The 25,795-nt window shown below is 37.4% G+C and overlaps 1 protein-coding gene across 2 annotated transcripts in view; it reads right to left on the bottom strand.

Annotated features, from left to right (window-relative positions):
* Window positions 1-25,795, bottom strand: part of ATP8A2 (ATPase phospholipid transporting 8A2) — a 673,473-nt gene that overhangs the window by 491,218 nt on the left and 156,460 nt on the right. For both annotated transcript variants that reach the window (XM_063429614.1, XM_063429623.1), the window contains exons 7-13: window positions 23,270-23,343; window positions 17,926-17,995; window positions 14,258-14,385; window positions 13,884-13,995; window positions 12,313-12,478; window positions 3,928-4,055; window positions 2,681-2,758 (exon numbers count right to left, since the gene is read on the bottom strand). In XM_063429614.1, coding sequence (XP_063285684.1) covers window positions 2,681-2,758; window positions 3,928-4,055; window positions 12,313-12,478; window positions 13,884-13,995; window positions 14,258-14,385; window positions 17,926-17,995; window positions 23,270-23,343 — 756 coding nt within the window. The remainder of the gene's footprint in view (window positions 1-2,680; window positions 2,759-3,927; window positions 4,056-12,312; window positions 12,479-13,883; window positions 13,996-14,257; window positions 14,386-17,925; window positions 17,996-23,269; window positions 23,344-25,795) is intronic.

The raw sequence follows: 25,795 nt of genomic DNA, 5'->3' as shown, positions 1-25,795 counted from the left end.
GTAACCCCACACACGCTGTCACAGCCACCCCCACTGTGTTACAGCTTCCAAACACACCCTGTCACAGTCCCCCCTCACCATGTCACAGCCCTCCTGTCACATCCTTTCACAGTCCCCCGCACACCCTGTCACCTACCCCACACACACACCCTGTCACCTCCCCCACACACACCCTGACAAACCCCCAACCACAAACTATCATCGCCACGCACACCGACACCCACTCCACACACATTGTCACCTCCTACACAAATACTATCACCATCCAAAACATTTTCAGCCCCCTCACCCAGCCACACTCACATTACCCCTCCAAATCTCACCCTCTCCAAACATACCAAACTCACACACCCTCACTTTGCCACACTTACCCTATCACAATCCTGTCAGACTCATCCTCTATCAGTCTGTTCCACTTACCCCTTTCACCCTACCACACTCACCTTACCACATAAACCCCTATTAATCCTGTTCTCCACACTCACCCCCAACCTTGCCACACTCACCTGCCCTCGATCTGTCACACTCCCTCCTCCAAACTTGGCACATTCACCCCAACACTGTGATACATTCCTTAACTATGCCACACACACCCTGTCACATTAACCTCCTCAAATTCTTCTCCAATCCTCCAAGTCTCATTTACCCCACTCACCCTGTCATAGTTTGCCATTTATTCACCCAGTCACAGCCACTAACTGAAGACTGAAGTCATTCATCTTAGACACACACAGTCATAAAATGCAGCTTTGCCATAACACAATGCACAAAGGCCACAGGCAGCCCGCAAAAACACAACACACCGCAAGCAGCTACCCCACACATGCTCTCAAAGACATACATTCACACACTAGGATACTCTCTGTCACACACACTTTCATGCACATGCACAAGTAGACAATGCCAGACACACTCAGAAATATACACATCGGCACTTACGTATACACGATTGCCAGGCTATGTAACCATAAACGATTAGCATACTTGATAATTGCATTTATTTATTGCAAATTATGTGTGCAAATTAAGTCATAACTTCAGTCAGAGAGCTCACATCACAGCGGCACAGGGAGCCGCAACACCGCAAGCCTCTGAACAATGAATACAGAGACTAACCCTCTGTATTCATTGCTGCAAGCCCGCCCTTCAGTATAACTACAGCACCTTAGACAGACAATGCAACCCCTATTTATTTTGTCTATTTGGGTGTTAGTGGGGACCTAATATTTGAGTTTTGCCTAAGGCCTCACGAAGTCTAGAGCCACCACTGCTGTCAGAGCAGGAGGAGGTAGGTATGAATGGAAGGGGTATGAGGGAGACATGGGTGGGAGAGATAGGAATGGAAGGAAGGTAGGGAGATTTGAATTGAAGGGTTAAATAAATATGAAATGGATAGAGGCATGGAGGGAGAGATATGGAAGGGAGGGTCGAGATGTGGGGGAGAGATATGGAAGGGAGGAAGAGAAGTGGGGGGAGAGATATGGAAGGGAGAGAGACCTGCCTGAGACTGCAGTTTGCAGAGGGACTGAGGGAGCGAACACTCTAGTCAGTGGCATTACTACTGAGATAGGAAGTAACTTGAGGTGAAGCTTTTGAGTGAGTTATATATATATGTACCCAGGATTACATAGTTTGCATGAGAATGATACAAGTAATTTTAGTTTGTGTTGGTCTAGGTCGAACGCATATATGTTCCAGGAAATGGCATCTAAAAAAAAAAGGCCTAGGTAATTCGGGTAAAGTAATTGTTGTCCTTTGCTGGACTTCTTATAAAATTCATGTGTTACTTATTTTGTGTATATATTCACTTTTCCCTTCGATATGTATCAGCTTCGATCACAAGAAACCTGTAATGATACTTTGCGGCCACATGAGGGCAGCAATGTCAAACCACCAAAAGTGAGTGAAGGCATAGGATGGTACTATGTTAATTATTAGACTAACGAAGAACACTAATTCATATTGAACAAACACTAAATCTGAAGCATGCATTTCAAACTAAACAGGGGTGGGATGGGCAGGGAGGGAATTGCTCCCCCGTTCACCCAAAATTCTAGCCATACCGGCCATGTTGCCAAACGGCCAGTATTTTATTGGCACGGCCGGTACACGGTTCAGTGCTGGCGTGAGGAATATACCAGAAGCACTGCTGGTATATCTTGCATCTGGAAGTCAGCCAGCCGCCTCTGCAGATAGAAGGAGGCAGATTGGTGCCTGTTCACTTTGTATGTGCACAGTCTAAATCCTTTCTGTCTGCCTCTTGAGCTCCCCAGGTATCTCGGGAAGTCAAAGGTCACGAGTCACATGACACAAGACCTCTGACTTCACCAAACGTGCGGAGAGTGCAAGAGGCAGACAGACAGGCTGTTGTGAAATATAGGTACTGCACTGCTTCTCACTAGACATGAGGAAGACCCCAACGACGATACCATCTGTCTACCTACCAATATGTGCCTGATAAATGGAATTAAATCACTTAAGCTGATATTCACCATTTAAAGTACAGTTATCGGTTTCACTATTTAAATTTTTAACATGTTAAATAAAGCATACTTTTTATAACCTATTTTTATCCCACTTTTACTACACTAGAAGTCTGGTAAATAAATAGTCATGTTCTGCACTAATTCTAAAATAAAAAATTGCGTGTCAAAAAGCATTACACAATAACAGATTTAACCTGGCCAAGCTCTTCATTCAGATTTGATGTTCTCGCCATAGCAGGTGTGTCTGTCTCTGCATAATACATGTCTCTGTCCTGTAATAAAATACAAGAACATACAATGTAGCATTCTGTGTTCCCATCAAATAACATAGAAACAACATGCTGCAGTACACTACGATGTAACTATTTGTCTTATTTGTTATAATGTTCATTAAATAAATTGATTGAAAATTATTTTTTAAGATGGACCACCACTTTCTGCAAGCTTTAGGAAGGGTAGCTCTGACAGAAAGAACAATTTGACCACCAGAAGAAAAAAGGTTTAAACCCCCTCAGTGACATACCTGAATCTGAGGGACATCGGCACTGGGTCAGGCTTCTCCCATGCTCCTCCCCCACCAACGTCAGCCGGCGGGGGAGACCTAATGCGCATGCGCGGCAATGCGCGCTGGAGGTCCTCACACAGCGTGAGGACATCCAGCGACACTATAGCACAGATAATCTGTGCTATGATCCCGGAGGTGCCCCCTAGTGGCTGTCTAGTAGACAGCCACTAGGGGAGAACTTAACCCTGCAAGGTAATTATTGCAGTTTATAAAAAACTTCAATAATTACACTTGCAGGGTTAAGCGTAGTGGGACCCAGAAGTGGTCTGGGTGCCTGGCGTGTCCCTTTAATCAAATTTGTCAGTTTATTTTAAAAGTACAAAATGCAGTATGTCTAAACTTTCTATAATAGTCATTTAGTAACCCCTCGGTAGCCCAATATTAACTCCTGTTTTGATCACCTGGCAAGCCTTTAAGCAGCGATATCACCTTTACACTGTCTTTTGTCAACACGGATTGGCTAAAAACCTGTGTTGTCAAAAGGTCTCTTTTATCAACTCCAACCACAACTCATCCAGATACTGGACCTTCTTCATGCTTAAAGGTACGTGACCAGAACATTCAAACCAGCCTTCACTGTATACTACATCCAAAGGGATGGTGTTTTCCAGTCAATAAATGGTCATCAACAGGGTATAAGTGTGTAAAATGTATTTAATTTCCATAATATAAAATTACAGTACTAATAGTAAAGAATGTGACTGGCTGTTCCATACATCATATTTTGCGTAATTGCTGCCACAGCTCTTATTGATGAATTACAAATACATAATTATGAAACACGTACAAATATGGATCAATAAGATTTCCTGTGACTTTCAATGGCTATATATATATATATATATATTTCTACGGATATATTGTGTTTTTACTTACCCAGTTGATAAACAGAGCCTGAGTAAACTTCACAACTTCAAGAGTCACCAGGAGACTGATAGGAATGAGATTGTTGTACAAAATGATGAAAGTCAAAAGGTTGTATCCAAAATTGTTAGATATTGCTTCTGTTGAAAGAGTTGGATAGTAGGGAACAGAAGTCAAGACTGGTTTTAGAGAAAATTAACATTAAGTTAAATTACTACATGTCATTTTATACAAAACATCTAGGGCTGGATTTAAGGCAAATAAAAAAACGATTTATGATCTTCAGGACACGTGCTAAAATGTCATGTATGATGCACATTATGCTTCAACCTACTACATGGCCGTCCAATGCTTAGAATTTTGTTACACTGCACTGACAAAAAATAAAAATTAAAAAAAATAAAAACGATTTATGATAAAATGACCAAGTTTAGGTATTCAATGCTACACATCAGTAAAACAGATGGAAATAATAAAACATAGAAACATAGAATGTGACGGCAGATAAGAACCATTCGGCCCATCTAGTCTGCCCAATTTTCTAAATACTTTCATTAGTCCCTGGCCTTATCTTATAGTTAGGATAGCCTAATGCCTATCCCACGCATGCTTAACCCCTTCAGGACAGAGTCAATAGTGCACGTTCTGATCAAAACAAAACGTAAACAAAAACTAGAATTTGTATGTTCACCCGTAGTTCCCCTCTTTAAAATTGTATGCACCCACACTTATTATATATAATTTTGTTCAGGAGAAACAGGGCTTTAATCTATCATTAACTATTCATATATGGAACATAATTTATTATGAATAAAATGTTAAAAAAATGTGAGAAAATAAGATTTTTTTTTTAATTTGCATTTCAGTCTGACATTTTAACTGTGAATGTCATAATACTGTTTTATTGCAAAAAAATGCACATATTTGTAATCAGCGATGTGTCACGAGTACAACGGTACCCCCCATTAACAGGTTTTATGTTGTTTTGGAAAGTTACAGGGTCAAATATAGAACATTCCATTTTCAAATTGAAATTTTCCAGATTAGTAATGTTACCTTTAAGACGGTGTGGTAGCCAGGAATGAGAATTACCCCCATAATGGCATAGCATTTGAAAAAGTAGACAAGCCAAGGTATTAAATGTGGGGTATGTTTAGTCTTTTTTAGTAGCCACTTCACAACTAGTAGCCACTAGTAGTCACAAACACTGGCCAAAGTTAGCGTTCATATTTGTTTTTGTGTGAAAAAAGCAAAAAACAAATATTTGGCCAGTGTTTGTGACTAAGTGGCTACTAAGAAAGACTGGACATACCCCACTTGCAATACCTCGGGTTGTCTACTTTTGCAAATGGTATGCCATCATGGGGGTAATTCTCATTCCTGGGCTACCATACGCTCTCAAAGGCAACATAACCAATCTGGCAAATTTCAATGTGAAAAAAATGAAACGCAAGCCTTATATGTGACTCTCTAACTTTCCAAAACACCATAAAACCTGTACATGGGGGGTACTGTTATTCTCGTGAGACTTCACTAAACACAAATATTAGTGTTTTAAAACAGTAAAACATATTACAACAATAATATAGACCATAAAAGTGCCGTTCGCTTGTAAAAAATGCGAAAAACGTCACTTTTACTTAAAATATCATCGTTGTAATACAATTTACCAGTTTGAAACACTAATATTTGAGTTCAGCGAAGTCTCCCGAGTAAAACAGTACCCCCTATGTACAGGTTTTATGGAGTCTTGGAGAGTTACAGGGTCAAATATAGTGCTTGCGAATTAAATTCTCTGCACTTTCTCCCTGTGTTGTCAGGCATGTCAATCAAATTTTAATTAATCAAATCACATAATTACGTTAAAAGATTATTTAAATATACACGTAGAATTTTAATATATATGCATTTATAGGTATTTCAATTCTACGTGTATACTAATGTAATCTTTTATGTAATTATATGTATTTATCTATATATATATATATTTGCGGTTATTTGTATTTTATATATAGATAGATATATATAGAATGTCATTCTAAGTGTATTTTGTTACCGATATATATATTAATAACAAAATACAGTTAGAATGAAATTACATATGCATATATAATTTATATTAAATTTTGTTTCAATATTTTATTTATTTATCTTATTATTTTATTTATTTATTATTTTAATTATACGTATTTATATATAATATATATATGTACATCTATTATATATATAACATATATACATATTATATATATGTAACGTCATTCTAAGTGTATTTTAATATTAATATATATACTTATATTAATATTCAAATACACTTTGTATGACGTTACATATATATAATATGTATCTATATTATATATATAATATATATACATATTATATATATATATATATATAAAAATATATTTAATTTATTTTTACACTTGTTTAATTTTTTTTTTTTTTACTTTCCCACCAGCAGGTGGACTGTCTGATATTTCAAACAGTCCCCCTGCTGGCAGATCCATAGCCAGATTTAGGGGACCATGTGATCGCTCTTTGAGAGCGATCACATGGCCCCCGGGGGCCTCATTTGCCGGAGGGGGGCTGCCTGGGCTCTCAGGCAGCCCCTCAGAAGAGGATCGCGGCGGAGGTGAGTACACCTCTCCTCCTGGGGGCTTAAGCCGTTACGACGTACCATGCCGCCGCAACGGCTTTAAAGCCCATTTAATGCGGGACGGCATGGTACGTCGTAACGGCGTTAAGGGGTTAAACTCCTTTACTGTGTTAACCTCTACCACTTCAGCTGGAAGGCTATTCCATGCATCCACTACCCTCTCAGTAAAGTAATACTTCCTGATATTATTTTTAAACCTTTGTCCCTCTAATTTAAGACTATGTCCTCTTGTTGTGGTAGTTTTTCTTCTTTTAAATATAGTCTCCTCCTTTACTGTGTTGATTCCCTTTATGTATTTAAATGTTTCTATCATATCCCCCCATGTCTCTTCTTTCCTCCAAGCTATACATGTTAAGATCCTTTAACCCCTTAAGGACCAAACTTCTGGAGTAAAAGGGAATCATGACATGTCACACGTCATGTGTCCTTAATGGGTTAACCTTTCCTGGTAAGTTTTATCCTGCAATCCATGAACCAGTTTAGTAGCCCTTCTCTGAACTCTCTCTAAGGTATCAATATCCTTCTGAAGATACGGTCTCCAGTACTGCGTACAATACTCCAAGTGAGGTCTCACCAGTGTTCTGTACAATGGCATGAGCACTTCCTTCTTTCTACTGCTAATACCTCTCCCTATACAACCAAGCATTCTGCTAGCATTTCCTGCTGCTCTATTACATTGTCTGCCTACCTTTAAGCCCTCAGAAATAATCACCCCTAAATCCCTTTCCTCAGATGTTGAGGTTAGGACTCAATCAAATATTCTGTACTCTGCCCTTGGGTTTTTACGTCCAAGATGCATTATCTTGCACTTATCCACATTAAATGTCAGTTGCCACAACTCTGACCATTTTCTAGTTTACCCAAATCATTTGCCATTTGGCTTATCCCTCCTTGAACATCAACCCTGTTACATATCTTAGTATCATCCGCAAAAAGACACACCTTACCATCAAGACCTTCTGCAATATCACTAATAAAAATATTAAAGAGAATGGGTCCAAGTACAGATCCCTGAGGTACCCCACTGGTGACAAGCCCTTGCTTAGAATATACTCCATTGACTACAACCCTCTGTTGCCTGTCACTCAACCACTGCCTTACCCATTCAACAATATTGGAATCCAAACTCAAAGATTGCAATTTATTGATAAGCCTTCTATATGCAACAGTGTCAAAAGCCTTACTGAAATCTAGGTAAGCAATGTCTACTGCACCACCCTGATCTATAATTTTAGTTACCCAATAAGATTAGTTTGGCATGATCTCCCTGAAGTAAACCCATGTTGTCTCTGATCTTGAAATCCATGTGTTTTTAGATGTTCAACAATCCTATCCTTTAACATGGTTTCCATCACTTTCCCCACTACTGAAGTAAGGCTTACTGGCCTATAGTTGCCTGACTCCTCCCTATTACCTTTCTTATGAATGGGCACAACATTCGCCAACTTCCAATCTTCTGGGACTACTCCTGTTATCAATGATTGGTTAAATAAATCTGTTAATGCTTACATTCTAGTGATACACATAATTTATAAATGTTTATACCTTGTTTCAATATTATTATTATTATCATTTATATAGTGCCAGAATATTCAGCAGCACTTTACAGTGATAGAAAGAGGTTATTTAGAGAAGGCCCTGCTCACTGAGCTTGCAATCAATGAAGGTTTGGTGTAGACAGATGTATATCACATGTGTCTTGCCCAAATCCTTAACCACAAAAAGCAAATTTAGCACATTGCTTGTTTCCAAGTAAGGCTAGATTTGGGAACTCCTTTATTCCAATATAAAAATCATCTGGGAGCGCTTACAGGGGTTGAGTTGGTAGACAATGTCTCCTCATAAGCACTGGGTCTTTCCTTTTTCAGTTCACTAAGTGTATCGGGAAGGGACACTGATTAGATTTGGGACTAAATGTGCCCAGAGTGTTCCATCGTGCAGAACATGAAAATGTAGCTCTATGACAAACAGGGGTCAATGACCACTATCTAGAATTCCATTTTAATTCCAGAGGAACAAAATATAAAATGTTTGTATTTGCAGAAATCCCCCATCTTGTTGAATAAAGCAATTCCTGTGATAGTCTTAACATTCTACCTACAAGAATTTGTAATGTGAATGTGTAATACCACGTCACAGTGCCAGATGGGATGAAATATATGTTTGTGTTTAAATACTGGCATGAAAACATGGGCTGGGGGACAGATGGGTCTCTATTCCTCCAATTCCTCTGGCTAACACCTGCATGTTCTACGTGTAATGAGATCAGTAATAAATATTTGCATTAGTGTAGTTTTAGGAATACATATGTGAGCAGGTGAGAATGAGAAGTGAATAGGGAACAAGTGTTAAGCGAGAAGACGCCACAGCAGGAGACTTTGTAAGGTTAACTTCTCATTCCAGAGTAATGTACTTTCACCTCTCCGGCAATTCAAGCTTTAACGGTATTAAGCCCACTGAGGAAAACAGCGGATACATTCTTAATGCTAAAGCGTTCGAGTGACATGTGGTGACATATGGCTGTCCCAATACATGACGCACACATAAGAAACACAACGAGTTAATGGGATTTGCACATTCAGACAAGTTACAGGGACCGGCCTGTTACCTTTCCAATAACTTAATCCTTCCCTGTGGCACTCAGAGGATTAAGCAAGCCATTCACAACGTATAAATACCAGCTGGCTTGTGGTTCCCCAGGTTGGGTGGAAGACGTGCCTGCTGGGTATAGCGCTAAAGTAAAGTTAATCATAGCTCTATGGATTAGTGTAACCTGTATTATAATAATAATAAATAGGAATAAATCCACGTATTTAAGCAGAAAGGATACATTTAGCTTTCAGTGGTTTTCTAGAACATACAGGGGTGAGGATGCGGTACTGTCATTATCAAGGTAAAGCCTCTTATTTTATCAGCTTTGAAGAAATCCAGGAAGAGATCCCACCAAGCACAGTGCAATGGGATATTATGTGTCCTCTGGAGTGGGGTTTTTCTTTTGTTGGGAATGGTTGGTAAAGACGTTAGTTTTGCATTACCACCCACCAATCAGGGAGTACATGGAGATAATGTGGAGACTGTGTGAAAATAAAGTCAGTTTGTAGGCAAATATGTGGATATAGTGATTGGCGGATATTTATGTTTAGGTTAACAGAAAACGTAACCCCATTGGGTCCAGTGACTGTCATTGACATATTAACAATCTTTAAATATCTAATAACAAACGGAATTCTTTAACTATTGGAGCAACAGGACTGTATAGAGCAGCTTATCCTAAACAAGCAGAACACATCATGTTGTACCAGGGTCTTTAGACGACAAAATTATGATGACTGTAGAGAATGCGAATGGTCCTTATTGGGGAGCTATTAGGGATAATTAACTTGTGATATGTTGCATTAACATACATGAACAAATTCTAGTTTAAAAAAAAAATATTTTGTTTTTTTATTCTCTCCCAAACCTTCCTGGACAAAACTGAAGACTATTTCAGGGAGCATTTGGTCAGAGCAAGGCATATCAGGCCGTGACCCAGACAGATTAGTCAACTGCTGTCAGTACAATACTCAAGAAACTTCACCTAACTTCGGAAAGGGGATGACTGAACAGCGCCAAAACACAAACATCACTGGAACCAAATGGCTACAGAAACTGCAACCACACGAAGCAGTATGTTAGAATATGTGCTAAAACATTGAATGTTCATTTTAAAAAAACATTTCCCCTTTAAGGAGTTCATTTCTGCCATTCTTCCCATGTTGCAAAGTTACCGCACACAAGGCAGTTTGATTCAGAACATTTTCTATTTAAGTGAAGTCAGACACTTAATAAATTGAGAGATTCAGCAACTATTGTACTAACTGTGTGAGAGACGTGAAAAGGATCTGATTAGCACTTCATCTGAAATGATGCAGTACTTTGAAGACTTTGTTTTGTTGTAAAATGTGTAAATAAACCTGCTGAATGACAAAACTAATTTCCAAATGTAAAGGAAATATATAAATAGATTAGCAAGATTTCCACCCGTACTGCATCAAGCTCTGGCTTCTCTTATCAAATATATAACACAGCTCACACTGCTTAACGATAACAATTACAACTTGGTAAGGATATAAATTTGACAGACCGTACACAGACTAAAGCCATTAGGGGACAAATGTGTGTGAAGCCAAGTAAAGGACGTGCTCGATGGGTTTGTTGTCAGACACAGGCAAAGAATGAGCGAGGCTACAGCAAAGGTAAAAAATGTCATAGCACAAAGCTGTTAAAAACATCAAAAGGTCAGTTTCTGCCCACTCACACCCAGTGCTACATCAGGACCGATGATTCTATTAAAGCTGAAAGACCAAATGTTCCCAATAAGAATTATTCACCAATGCTCACACTCCCCAGGGACTTAGCTCCACGGCTGGACTGAGAATAATATAGCAAATGATATAGTTTAATACCAGCCCTATATTGCACGGTGTCAGCACAAAGCACACATATCTATGCAGAAACAAAATCATAAAATGGAATAAAGTCAAATTAAAAACATATTCAAAATATTGTATATACTGAGAATTGAGAGCTCAGTTTCAAAAAGCATTATTTCCCCATGTAAGGAATTAAGCTATAGTGTTGCCATGGTTCTGACAGTGTGCACGTTCTCTCCACTGACACAATTTTGTTAGTTTGCCCACTAATCAGAACTTACCCATAAAAATGCAAAAGGGTAGGAGCCACCAATGCAATATGTCTGCTTGTCCCACTGGTTTCCATGGGGACTGCACCACTTGTAGTACTTAACACCACTATTTAGACCCAAACTGATACATTTCCAACCCTGTGAGGGCATTTCACACCACACATTCTACCCTTTCTTCATTCAAATTATTACATGTGAATCACATGCGAAAAACTGTACAGGCTTCATATACCCCAAAGAAAACATGTAGACAAATATCCATGCCTGTTTGTTTCTTTGGGCAATAGCTACTAAATTGTTAGCGAATGTTCCTTTAATCTAAATGTTACCAATTGTATTACAATTTGTACAATTTCAATTTCAAATGATAATGGTATAAAGTTAAAATTAACAGGAACTTAAGATCAATTCAAGGTGAAATTCAAATTTTAAGCCCCAAATCACTTACAAAACAGCTGACTTTGGGAATTTTTCCAATTCATCTTTTAAAATGTGAAATTCACATTTAATTCACTTTGGATTCCCAATAATTGATAATTTAATGAATAAACCTTAGAGTCAGTGGTAATGATTATCCAATATAAACCCCATGTCACACACAGACTGTCACAGAGCAAGAACCTTAATCATCACATTTATATATATATATACACACACTCTAGGTGAGGCTTTGAAACACATAAGACTATCCATCATGTATGTTGATCTGTGCAGAAAACATCACTTATTATCAAATACGATATACTGCTCATACAATATACACTGTACAGATATACCGAACCTCAAATATGCTGTATTGTTTAAACATGAGACATGATACACTGATAAAGGACAACTTTAAGGCATTTTAAAAAGTTTCCATGGAATGATACGACTGCTATGGGTGAGACCTGCAGAAGGAGTCAAAGGTGTCCTGTCCTGTCCAATTTACATACGAACAACGGTTATAATTAGCCGAATAAGGGTTACAAATACAAAGCACCACTATATCACAAGTCCAATGTGCCTGGTTCCAATGTAAATTTTGCCATAATTTGGGATATTTTGCAGTGATTACCATTGTTATCCAGATACCAGTTGGTTTGTTCATATTTCCTATTCCATAACAGCGCCCCGACCGAGCTGACCAGAGCCATCACCAGCAGGATACAAAACAGGACCAGGATTTGCATATTGGTCACTTTCTCAACATTTGACCTTTTCAGGGGGGCTTTAGTTGAATTCTGTATAAAAAAAAAAGCAAAGAAAAAAAAAGCACAAGTGTAAAAAAAGAAATAGGTATTCAAAGGCATTCATTGTGTGTGGCAAAATATAGAGAATGATATGGAAAATATTCATGCTCTCGGAATATATTTATAATGTAACTGTATCCATGAAAAATAACAGTTCCCGTCAGATTGAAATGTGAGCCATTTCCCTAATACGCTTTAACTTGATTTTCCAATAAACAAACGCATTTAAAACTTTATAAGATCTGTTTTTGCTGAGCTGCCCCTCTAGCCCGAGGCATTTACAGCCAGCCATTGTCGCCCAAATTTCGAAGAATGTGGATGGATAATGTGGAGGTTAAATATATCACAGGGACTGGTTGCATAGATAATGAAGAGAATTGACAAAATTCGTGGCTAGCTAATGACGCATTGATGACACTGCCAGATGTATAGTTCCACTTTAGCAACAGTATAAAATATCTCATTATGTGTTGCGTCTTATCGTGAAACATACAGACTCCAAGCACCATAACCAATTCTATCCACTGAAGTGCTCATGGTGCTTGGAGTAGCTTTTAAGGTTATTATTAACCCAGACCCCCCTCCTTACCTCTGGTTTAAAAAGGTGATCTGCTCACCTTTATCCAGCACTGTGCAGGTGCAGTGACAGCTGGCTCCGTCCACATTCTGCCTCCTTGACTGAGATCATCAAACTTGATGATCTCAGCCAATCCAATGCTTTCGAAAGCATTGGGAGGCTATTGCACCAGCACGCCAAAACTGCACTCTGCGCCAATCAGCATCTCCTCATAGAGATGCATTAACTCAATGCACCTCTATGTGGAACGTTCAGCGCCTCCATGCAGCACTTGGAGACGCTGAACGTTAGTTCAGCACATTGTCAGGAAGCACCTCAATTTATAACTTTTTTGACATGAGTATTTCTTGATTTTTGTTATTTTTTTGTTATTCTGTCTCTCACTGTTAAAATACACCTATCATTAAATTTATAGACTGATTATTTATTTGTCAGTGGGCAAACGTTCAAAATCATAAGGGGATCAAATACTTTTTTCCCTCACTGTAAGTTGTCAAACTGTACTAATTCAGTTTAATATCTTAGGCGCCGGGGAGGAATTCTGGCACTGTAACCACTACATTGGGCTGTAAAGGCTAGGTGTTCTCGTTGTGTTTCTTTAAGCTGTCATATTATTTTAACAAGATAGGTGTGTTTATCTTTCTCCTCACATTGGTTATTTAACACATGATGTGCTAAGCAAATCACATTAACTTGTATGAGTTTTTGTTTACAAAGAAATAGTGCACAAAATGCTTTGAAATGTTAAGCAGGGTCCAATATACCTTTATCATCCTTTGCCCCGTTATATTACATTACGTGGTAGATTACCAAACTCACCTGCATTAGCTTGGTGTCATGGCCTGTGTAGACAACTATTCCCATCACCCACTGAGTGTTCCTTATCTGGGCACCTCTTAGCAAGATCTGGTCAGGTCCAACAGCAACAGGACTAAACGATCAAACCACAAATAAATGAGTTTCATTTGTTTCTCTTGAATATCATGTGGTAAAATGATGATATTAGCAATGTTTTATAACCTATTCACATAATTGACATACAATAATAGCTCATTGAGTACAGAATAAGAAAATAATTTATGGAGTGTTGATGATCTATGTACTCAATTAATTTTATTACGTAGGAAGATAACTCATTTTCAACTTAGCAACTAATGTATGTCTGTTTCTTTAGCTGTTCTTTAAGTACCTACCTGGTGCTGTCCAGACGTAGAGTTCCGGTGAAATCATAAAGATGGCGATTGGGTCCTTCACATTCTATCCTTCCGCTCATTTTTATCAGGTCGTCCTGGGACTGCAAGTTGGATGTTGCTGGTAAACCCTGTCATCATTGTACCAAACACAATCAAAGGGAAAATAACAGAAGATTAAAGTTAGTTTTTTTTCATGGGAAGAACAATTTTCTGCATATTTATAACACCAAACACGTAGGTGGGTCAGATAAAACACACAGGGAATTCACATTTCAAATTTAAGGCCAGAGTAGCTGAGCAGAAAATATCACTGACTTATAGAATGTTTTGCAGTTTGACTATTTTGACCTTAAATTTGAAATTCACTTTTAATTAATTTTGAATTCTCACATTAGTGAATAACCCAGAGGGAGATAGGGTAGACAGCTGGGTTAGAAACCAGATTACTAATATTTATAAATAAAAAAATAAAAAATATTTGATAATAACTAATAGGGCTAATAACTAACAGGGTAATTCATAATTTTCACTATTTTAAAGAACCACTCCAGACACACGGCTGTGTTCACGGCTCAAGTACAGAGGCTTCTTAATAAGAAGCCTCTGATTGGTCAATTCTGAGTTCGTGCTTAGGAAAAAGTGGTCTGCAACTTTGCAAACTGTTTTTTTTTTCCATATACCCCAAAGAATGCACGTAGATAGAGATCCATGCATGTTTGTTTGTTTTGTTTGGATATCTACTAAATTATTAGCCCAACAAAATTCAATGGAATGTTCCTTTAATCAAAATGTTACCAATTGTATTATAATTTCTACAATTTACATTTCAAAGGGGTAATGGTATAAAGCCTAAATTAGCAGGAACTGAAGATGAATTCAAAGTGAAATTAAACTTTTAGACCAAATTCGCTTACAACAAAACTGACTTTGGGAATTTGTCAAATTCATCTATTGTAATTTAAAATGCGGAATTCACATTGAATTCATTTTGGATTCCCAATAATTCATAATTTAGTGAATAAAATGCAATGATTTTGTTAGATACTGCTGGAGCGTTGCTACGTTCTAAACACAACTGGAGATTTAGCCCACAGATAACCCCGTTTTAAGGCTTTAAGATCTCCAATGTCACCTTTTAACCCCTGCAATCCTGTACCCTTCACCTCTAGTCCTGTCCCTCTACTCCCCTATCTCCAATCAACCTCCATCGAGTGAATTCCTCTCTCTCTCTCTATTCCCAAATATTTATCTAACCCCATTTGGATCTTCCTCCCCTTTCTCTTAACACAACTTGTTCTTTCACTACATCTACACACTAAGCCACACTATTCGTTATTTTAGTATCAAGGCTAGTAGGATTATGCTGAAGCTCTTTTGAGTATCAGTTGTCCGATATAAAAAGATAAAAGCAATACTATGTTTCCACCTAAAGAGATCCAGGCTAAGTGGTCCGCATCCTTGGCTTTAGCCCCCAAAGCCACCCTTAACAACACTATGAAATCAACAATACCATTTTGAAGAACAAGTCGTGTTTTGTATTTTTTAGAGAAAAAGAAATAAGATGTGCGTCTGCTTTTTCAGTAAAATACAATGAATGCCAAGTTTTTATTATTGTGAAGTATTACAGTGCTCCCCCTTTAGCTCTGCACTTTGTTTGTATTTTCCTTTGTGCAAAAGACTAATTCATTTTTTTTTTTTTGGCATCTGTGGAGAAAAATGATTGCAGGTAATTCATCGAGTCAGTAAAGAGAATGATGTAGTTATTATTAAAAATGATGCCTATGTTGACTGCAAATTCTGCACGGCATTAAAATAATAAATTAAGGCAAGTATGTGCAAGTATAAAGCAGATGTGGCATATTCTATTCCGAGCTGGAATATACTTGTCTATTATTTAGATTTTACATTGTTGATTTGATTATTCAAAGAGTAAGGTGAAAGTGGCCCTTTCATCTGAAATGTTCTATGCATCATTTAGCATTTTAATAACTGCATATATTTCTGTTGATTATTTTAATCTGCTCTAACATGTTTGTTTTTAAAAACTGAATGTAATATTTTTAGGTAATTTTATTTTTCTCGGCAGGTGGCTGCTGACCTCATCAGGGAATTAAAAAAAACAACGTTAAAATTAACATTCTTAGCACCTTAAAGGAATACACCAGTGATTTTTATTCTTTTACTTTACTATACATATCCCGAAAGAAAAAGGTGCATATTTTTTCTTTCATGTTTTCTTTGGGGTTATTTGAAATAAAAAAAACAGCTTGGAAAAGCTGCAGACCTGCTGTCTGCAGTCGTTGAAAGCCCTCCCTCTTTACCAGAACAGATTTTCAGTCTGTGATGAGAAATATTACAATCAGAGGTTTCTCGTAGAGTGCTGGAACTGCAAGCTGGCCATGCACATAAAATTAGACTGAAAAAAAATATGATAATTATTAAAGTGGACATTCGAAAACAACAATAATAATTGTTATTATATATCATTATTTCTGCACTTAAAGGTCCCTTCTATCCAACTCCTTCTGTCCACAGACTTTCTGCTTAAAAATAAACTTTACTCTCCTTGTTACCAGAGCTGGGACTTCTCTTTTGCAGCCACCTTTGAAGACATCAGCATGCTTCATAGAGAAGTTTCTCAGAAACTGCAATAATTCCCACTGTAGGGTTAAGGGACATGGGACATTGCGCCCACATCACTTCAATGAGCTGACATGGTCTGGGTGCTTACAACTTTTGATTAGAGGAGCACAGCGTTTTACTTCACATGCAGATCTCTAATCCGTTGCTTCTCTATGAAGAAGTAGTCCCAGCTCTGGAAACAAGGAGAGTAAAGTTTATTTGACTTTAATTTTTAAGCAGAAAGTCTATGGACAGAAAGGGTTGGAAAGAAGGGACCTTTAAGTGCAGAAATAATGATATATAATAACAATTATTATTGTTGTTTTCGAATGTCCCCTTTAATAATTATCATATTTTTTTTCAGTCTAATTTTATTTGCATGGCCAGCTTGCAGTTCCAGCACTCTACGAGAAACCTCTGATTGTAATATTTCTCATCACAGACTGAAAATCTGTTCTGGTAAAGAGGGAGGGCTTGCAACGCCTGCAGACAGCAGGTCTGCAGCTTTTCCAAGCTGTTTTATTCAAATATCCCCAAAGAAAACATAAAAGAAAAAATATGCAATTTTTTTTCTTTCGGGATATGTATAGTAAAGTAAAAGAATAAAAATCAGTGGTGTACTCCTTTAAGGTTCTACCAGACAGCCACTAGAGGGACTTCCATGTCTTTTGGTCGCCTAAATGACGCTGGACGTCCTCGCACTATGCATGAGTGCTTCCAACATCACCGGAATCCCCATAGAAAAGCATTGAATAATACTGGGGAAATTCTAATGCAGTTTCCACACATGCGCATTAGGTATCTCCCTGTCGGCTGACGTCGGCAAGGGAGGAGCATGGACGGAGGTTTACCCAGCGCTGAGGGACTTCAGGTAAGCTTTAACCCTGCTGCAATTCGAGATGAAGTGGTCTGGATGACTGACGTGTACATTGTATTGCCTAACCTGCACATCCAAATCTTACTTGTATTATATGATATTTACAGTAGATAAAAACATGTACTTTTATTAATAAACGTTATGAACACTAAACATATCAGACGCTTACCTGACGTATTTTCAAATTTGTTTCCCCATCAAGATTGGATGTTTCAATGTAACACATTGCTTGAGGTTCACTGGAGAAAGCCAAACAAATCACGCATAAAAATGTTTTAATTCACAGCATTAGTACAACGGCAAGAAAGGTCTAGCAATGCACATCTAGTAGCATGTGCAATGTTTTCTACAAATTAACTTTAACCTCTTAAGGACTACGAACAAGAAAAATCGAGAACCCAAGAACATTCTCAAACAGTCACAATTAACATGAAGTATGAGGCATTGAGGGGGTTACAGATTATATCATGGTAAAGGCAAATCAGGCAAATGTTGTATTTGTCTTCATGTACTTACATAATTATGGGCTCATTACCAAGATATTATTATTATTATTACTACTATTATTATTATTATATCAAAAAAGGAGCCTGCAGGAATGCTTAATATTGCATCTTTATATAAAATATTTAGGTGAACTATGAATGATTTGTTCTGTAAATATGACTACCTTCCAGGGAGCCACTTCCCTCATTGCACTCTTCCCCCTCAGTTCCCTCGCCTCCATACCCAGCTCTCTCTCACTTGTTCTACACATCACTTTTATTAGCTAAATTTGACATGGGCATCTTATTCATCAGTCACTCCATCTCTCTGACATGTTGTTATTCCTCTTGTGTTTCTTTACCCCTTTCTCAGAGATTGTAAGGACAGTTAAAGGTGTTAAAGGGCACTATAAGCACCAAAATAACTTTAGAGTAATGGAGGGGTTTTGGGGTATAGGTCATGCCCCTGCAGTCTCACTGCTCAGCTCTCTGCCGTTTAGGAGTTTAATCACTGTGTTTACGCAGCCTTAGCCCCACCTCCTGTGCAGAGTGATCTAATGTGCTTAATTGAACAGTCTGTTTAATTTCGAATTTATTGCGCAGTATGTTTAGTTAAGAATCTCTTATCTCATGCTTTGATAAAGTGGCACTGTCGCCGCCGTTTGGAGACTTTCCTGAATATACAAAGACCCCCAATGGTGACATCACCGAAGGGGGAGTTTGGTGGCCGGGGATGCAGTTAAAGGTAGGAATTACTTACCTGAACGTAGCTTGTGAGTGCGGTCATCTTGTTCCAGTGGTCTCCTCTTCAGAGCCAACTTCACTGCTGTACTCTAACTAATGTATGACAGCACAGCATTTATGGAGAATCCTGCCAGACTGTGGGATCCTTCTGCATAGACACAGCCAATTCCCTGCAGTCGTTACTGGTAACGACTGTCGGGATTGTCTCTTAGACTCTGCCATGAGTCTTAGAAAGTCAGAAGGAGAAGAAATACAGAGACAAAGTAGTCCCTACATTGTCTCTGTATAGCCCTTGACTGGGTTGGAATTTCAGAAAAATTCCAACACATCCAAAATTAATATTTCATAAAGATTCTGTCTGAAAATGAAAACATGTTTCCATGCAGGCTGTGTGAATCACAGGCAGGGGAGGTGTGGCTATGGCTGCATAAACAGAAACAAAGTGATTTAACTCCTAAATGGCAGTGAATTGAGCTGTGAGACTGCAAAGGGCAATATCTATACACCAAAACTGCTTCATTAAGCTAAAGTTGTTTTGATACTTAGAGTATTCCTTTAACCCCTTAACGCCGTTATGGCGTGCTATGCCGTCACGGGTTAAGTGGGCTTTAACGCCGTTATGACGGCATAGCACGCCGTAACGGCTTGCAGCCCCAGGAGGTAAGTTATACTTACCTCTGCCGCGATCCGCTTCGGGAGGACTGCCTCAAAGCCCAGGCAGCCCTCCCACGGCAAATCAGGCTCCCGGGGGCCATGTGATCGCTCTCAAAGAGCGATCACATGGCCCCCTATAGCTGGCTGTGGATATGCCAGCAGGGGGACTGTTTGAAATATCAGACAGTCCCCCTGCTGGTGGGAAGTATAAAAAAAAAATAAAAGACAAGTGTAAAAATAAATTAAATATATTTTTATATATATATAATATGTATATATATTATATATATAATATATATACATATTATATATATGTAACGTCATACAAAGTGTATTTTAATATTAATATAAGTATATATATTAATATTAAAATACACTTAGAATGACGTTACATATATATAATATGTATATATATTATATATATAATAGATGTACATATATATATTATATATAAATACGTATAATTAAAATAATAAATAAATAAAATAATAAAATAAATAAATAAAATATTGAAACAAAATTTAATATAAATTATATATGCATATGTAATTTCATTCTAACTGTATTTTGTTATTAATATATATATATATCGGTAACAAAATACAATTAGAATGACATTCTATATATATCTATATATATATAAAATACAAATAACCGCAAATATATATATATAGATAAATACATATAATTACATAAAAGATTACATTAGTATGCACGTAGAATTTAAATACCTATAAATGCATATATATTAAAATTCTACATGTATATTTAAATAATCTTTTAACGTAATTATGTGATTTGATTAATTAAAATTTGATTGACATGCCTGACAACACAGGGAGAAAGTGCAGAGAATTTAATTTGCAAGCACTATATTTGACCCTGTAACTCTCCAAGACACCATAAAACCTGTACATAGGGGGTACTGTTTTACTCGGGAGACTTCGCTGAACTCAAATATTCGTGTTTCAAACTGGTAAATTGTATTACAACGATGATATTTTAAGTAAAAGTGACGTTTTTTGCATTTTTTACAAACGAACGGCACTTTTATGGACTATATTATTGTTGTAATATGTTTTACTGTTTTAAAACACTAATATTTGTGTTTAGTGAAGTCTCCCGAGAATAACAGTACCCCCCATATACAGGTTTTATGGTGTTTTGGAAAGTTAGAGAGTCACATATAAGGCTTGCATTTCATTTTTTTCACATTGAAATTTGCCAGATTGGTTATGTTGCCTTTGAGAGCGTATGGTAGCCCAGGAATGAGAATTACCCCCATGATGGCATACCATTTGCAAAAGTAGACAACCCGAGGTATTGCAAGTGGGGTATGTCCAGTCTTTCTTAGTAGCCACTTAGTCACAAACACTGGCCAAATATTCGTTTTTTGCTTTTTTCACACAAAAACAAATATGAACGCTAACTTTGGCCAGTGTTTGTGACTAAGTGGCTACTAAAAAAGACTAAACATACCCCACTTTCAATACCTTGGCTTGTCTACTTTTTCAAATGGTATGCCATTATGGGGGTAATTCTCATTCCTGGGCTACCACACCGTCTCAAAGGTAACATTACCAATCTGGCAAATTTCAATTTGAAAATGTAATGTTCTATATTTGACCCTGTAACTTTCCAAAACAACATAAAACCTGTTAATGGGGGGTACTGTTGTACTCGTGAGACATCGCTGATTACAAATATGTGCATTTTTTTGCAGTAAAACCTAACAGTATTATGACATTCACAGTTAAAATGTCAGACGGAAATGCAAATTTAAAAAAAAATCTTATTTTCTCACATTTTTTTTACTTTTATTCATAATAAATGATGTTCCATATATGAATAGTTAATGATAGATTAAAGCCCTGTTTCTCCTGAACAAAATGATATATAATAAGTGTGGGTGCATATAATTTGAAAGAGGGGAACTACGGGTGAACAGACATATAGCGCAAATTCCAGTTTTTGTTTACGTTTTGTTTTGATCAGAACGTGCACTATTGACTCCGTCCTCAAGGGGTTAATATTCTGTACCTCGGTTACTTGTTTCCAGATATCCTGATTCTATCATTTTAAAGCTCTGAAGAATATGCACTAATGATTGCTAATAATAACAGAATATGTGATTTATAATATAGTATATATTGTAATAATTGGTTAAGTATTCCGTGTCTGAAGGCTTTTGACTCTCTTTTTTTGTGTCGGATAGTAAATGTGTTTGTTACTTTACAAGATGGGAAGTTCTTTATTAGAATTTATGTCTTGTCATTGTGTTACTTTTTTAGGGGTGTAATGTTTGGATACAGTTTACTGACAATTATGCACCTGCTAAACTGTCTCATTCTGGGGGATATTACCTTAAAAAAGATTGCATTACTTTTGTCACCAGATGGATAATTAGTCGAATATTAATTACAGGACTGATCCAAATGATCAAAATTCAATTTAGAATCATAGGTCACATATAAAGCATTCTAAAACTGTCAAAGTTGAATGACGATGCTCTTTGAGCTTGATCTTTTTATTTAACATGTTCAAGTCTTGCATGGCCTTGTAATGAGCCCAAACTTGATCTTGCATAGTGAGCCTGATTAATATACTGTGCATGAAGGGAAATCAACAAAACGAAATGAAACATCAATCCATACACCACAAAACATCAGAACATGCAGCCTGTCTCTGGTGAACTTATTCAATTCATTTTGCATTGTCTGGAATACATATATTTAAATATTTGAAAATACAAATCGCTCTATTAATGAACCTTATACATAACTCTTTATGTGGCTTTTAAACATTATTTGTTGTTGAGAAACCACAGTTAACTAGATGTTAGAACTTCTGAAATGTGTTCTCATTAAATGAACACTACAGTGGTACGCACACAACATGTATTCCTAATGCTATAGTGTCTCATTGCTGTTTAGATTCAGTTAAAATTAAGTTGTTGTTTTTTAAAAAAGGAAAAAAGGTTTTAACTCCTTCCACAACGTCATCCAGCAGGCATCGCATCTTCGTCTTCTCGTCCATTCCAATACTTCTTATATGGGGGCATTGGGGATGAAAAGTGCATTTTCCAATTAAACACTTCTGCCATGGGCAGTATTTGATGATATTTGATGTCCTCATGTATGTCAATTGTTACATGACTGCGTCAAACTCACTCATTATTGCAGAATCTACTACAAAACACTTTTAGGAAGACCCCCCCCCCCCCCCTAAGGGTGTGTTTAGCCCTGCAGTGGAAACATGACGTATCTACTACACATCAATGTTTTACATTGCTAATCAATTAACCCACACTCCCATGTATCAATCAACCCACTGTTTCAGTTTTATCTAAATTCTGAAACTAATCAGCATTATCATTTGAAAATCTGGAAAATATATTCTCATCACCAAATAACTGAGAGCGGCCTAAAAAAAAATTAACTAAATGAAAAAATACAGTTGAGGTCACCGATGCTTATTTTAAGAATAATACGTGTATTTTAGATCTACTGATGAAATGATTTGTTGCTACAGGGTGTTCTATACGTAGCAGAGCAGAAATGAAGACAATGCAAGGAGATCGAACCAGTTCACCCGATGCTAGAAATGTCACACCCAAACACAACATCTGACCTGGACGATAATAGGATCATATCAGCTGGAAGGTGCTGGCCATTTGTAACTTTCACAATGTCTCCAACTGCCACCTGTTAATTCAGTGGCAGCCAAGCAGCAAGGAGGAAGGAGAAAAAGCATACATTGTATATCCTTAATCTGTAGTAACATTGCACTCATCCTCTTCCCAGGGTGAAAGAAGATACTGTGACTAATGAGCAGAAACCAAAACACATTTCCAGACTGGCAAACCATGTAGATATTTTTAAACTACATTTCCCAGAATGCTCTGACACACATGGGAAAATGTAATTCATGAAGATTGTCAGTACCACAGTTAGCCATCACTAAGTTATACGCTATAAGGCTATGGATACATTGCGGTGTAAAGAACCATTCGTAATTGATGTGCATGAACAGAGTTGACAAACTATTCATAGATACAGTAACAGCGACCTCCTTGCTAATTCATATCACGACACTAAGAGTAAATCATGCCTACAGACTATACTTAGTTACCTACCCAACTGTGACCATGCATGATATACCATTCTAGTAATACTGGACGAACTCTGCCAAGTCCAGGAATCAGATGGAATTCTAAAGTTTCCATTATTGCAGTTTTGGGGGAAAAAACACATTTATTTGTGGATATTTTTCACCCACACAATGAATTAGTGAATTTTGTACCCACACAATGAATTAGTGAATTGGAGAAAGAGTGAATGACTGCTCATTAACAATATGGGGGTAATTTGCAAGCAATGTGCCACTAAATTAGAAACGTCAAGTAAAATCTCTGCATTTGCACCAAATGTATAATTTGACAATTTATTAAAGGCAACTCAAAAGCCCTAATTCACTGGGGGAAATGTCTGCTAGGATTTGAAGTCTATGATTTTAGGAATTTATTGAACGTTAAAATTCATCTCAGCAGCCTCCAGTTTTGTACATTCAGATGGTGATTGTGGGATTTCAGTAAAATGACGGAACAAAAAAAGCGAAATTTGGTTTAAAACACATAAATAAATAAAATGAGGGTTCCCCAAATCCTGAATCAACTAGTAGGAAAAAAGGAGTCCGAATGTCACCCGCATTACACCTATGCATCTTGGATTGTGGTGTGGGAGTTAACAGAATGATCTAGTACGTGGGCAGGACACATCTAAATTAAACCTCTAACTTTCTCCTATAGCGTGAATCTATAAGGCAGGCAATTTCACAAAGCTAGGGGAGCTACGAATCATTGTAATTCAAGGTCCATTGGGACCATAGGTGCCTCAATTTGGGTGTTTTTAAGGAACTTTGGAGGTTGCCACGCGCAATTAGTAGAATGATAAATTAAATTAATTTCCTTAGAATATTGCCTTCAGGTTCCTACCAATTACCCATGCTTTTAACAAAATATTAAAATTTTTACCCAAGAGAATTGCCCAAAAAGTGCGCCATGAATGAATTGGTACAGGTTAGTTTCACCAGCCCTCCTTACCCCAGTGACTGGCATTTCATTTGATATATAACAGAAAATGGAAATGATCTATATAAACTTCCTGTCTGACATTGAGAACCCATGAGCTAGCAGAGACGATATGTAAAACAAATAAACAAATAAAGTTATTTAAGAGAATCGTTCTTGGGAAGCAGTCACTTAAACGTTAGTGGATAACAAAGATCTATACACCGTACCAGCAATAGAGATGTAAATCAATAATGATAAACGTTTGCCCACAAGCTGTATTGGATCATGGTTACCCATGATGCATGAGGCTTTGTGATCATCATAATCTATGGAACCTAGAGTGTTACAGGCTGTACATTTAAACAAACACATTTGCAACATGTTCAATGTGCAATGTGCCTGTGATATTAGGTTAAGGAAGAGACAAGATAGGTGAGACAAGGTGAGGAAGATCTGCACTAGGGAACTCTTACATCCAAATCTAGCTAAAAAAAAGGATTTTTATTACATTTGCCTATTACACTATGAATGCGAAAACTGGCTCAGAGGGGGTTCAGAGCTAGAACGTTATTACCTATTATACAAACAATAACTGATCTAGCATGTAAGCTCATTGAGCAGGGCCCTCAACCGCTCTGTTCCTGTGCGTCCAACTTGTCTGGTTACAATTACGTGTCTGTTAGTTCACCCATTGTAAAGCGCTACGGAATTAGCTGGTGCTATATATATAATAATAATAATAATAAGGTGCAATAGTAAGCAAAAGTGAATATAAAAATTGAATAGTGCTGCCTAGTAGACTGTAACACCTCTCCATCTTCAGCTCTTGATAAAATTGCATAAAAACGTGTCAAGTTATTTTCAAAGATTTTCCTTCACTGGGTTTGTGGATGCGCCTCCACTTACAGCTTCCTACCACTCCAAGCCGGTACCTGTATCTTCTCTGCTGAGGATTTGGTTTACAGTAGCGCGGTGGATTGGAGAATCATCTGGAAGACTTAAGGCCACTCAAGCTGTATTGGATCGTTATTTTCCATGTGGCCAAGCGCTATTAGCAAGATATTTTTTTTTTTTGTGAGTGATAG

This window comes from Pelobates fuscus, chromosome 1 (genome assembly GCF_036172605.1).
Source record: "Pelobates fuscus isolate aPelFus1 chromosome 1, aPelFus1.pri, whole genome shotgun sequence".
NCBI classification, from domain to species: domain Eukaryota; kingdom Metazoa; phylum Chordata; class Amphibia; order Anura; family Pelobatidae; genus Pelobates; species Pelobates fuscus.
The sequence above is the reverse complement of the archived record's forward strand: the minus strand, read 5'-3'. Positions and strand labels throughout refer to the sequence as shown.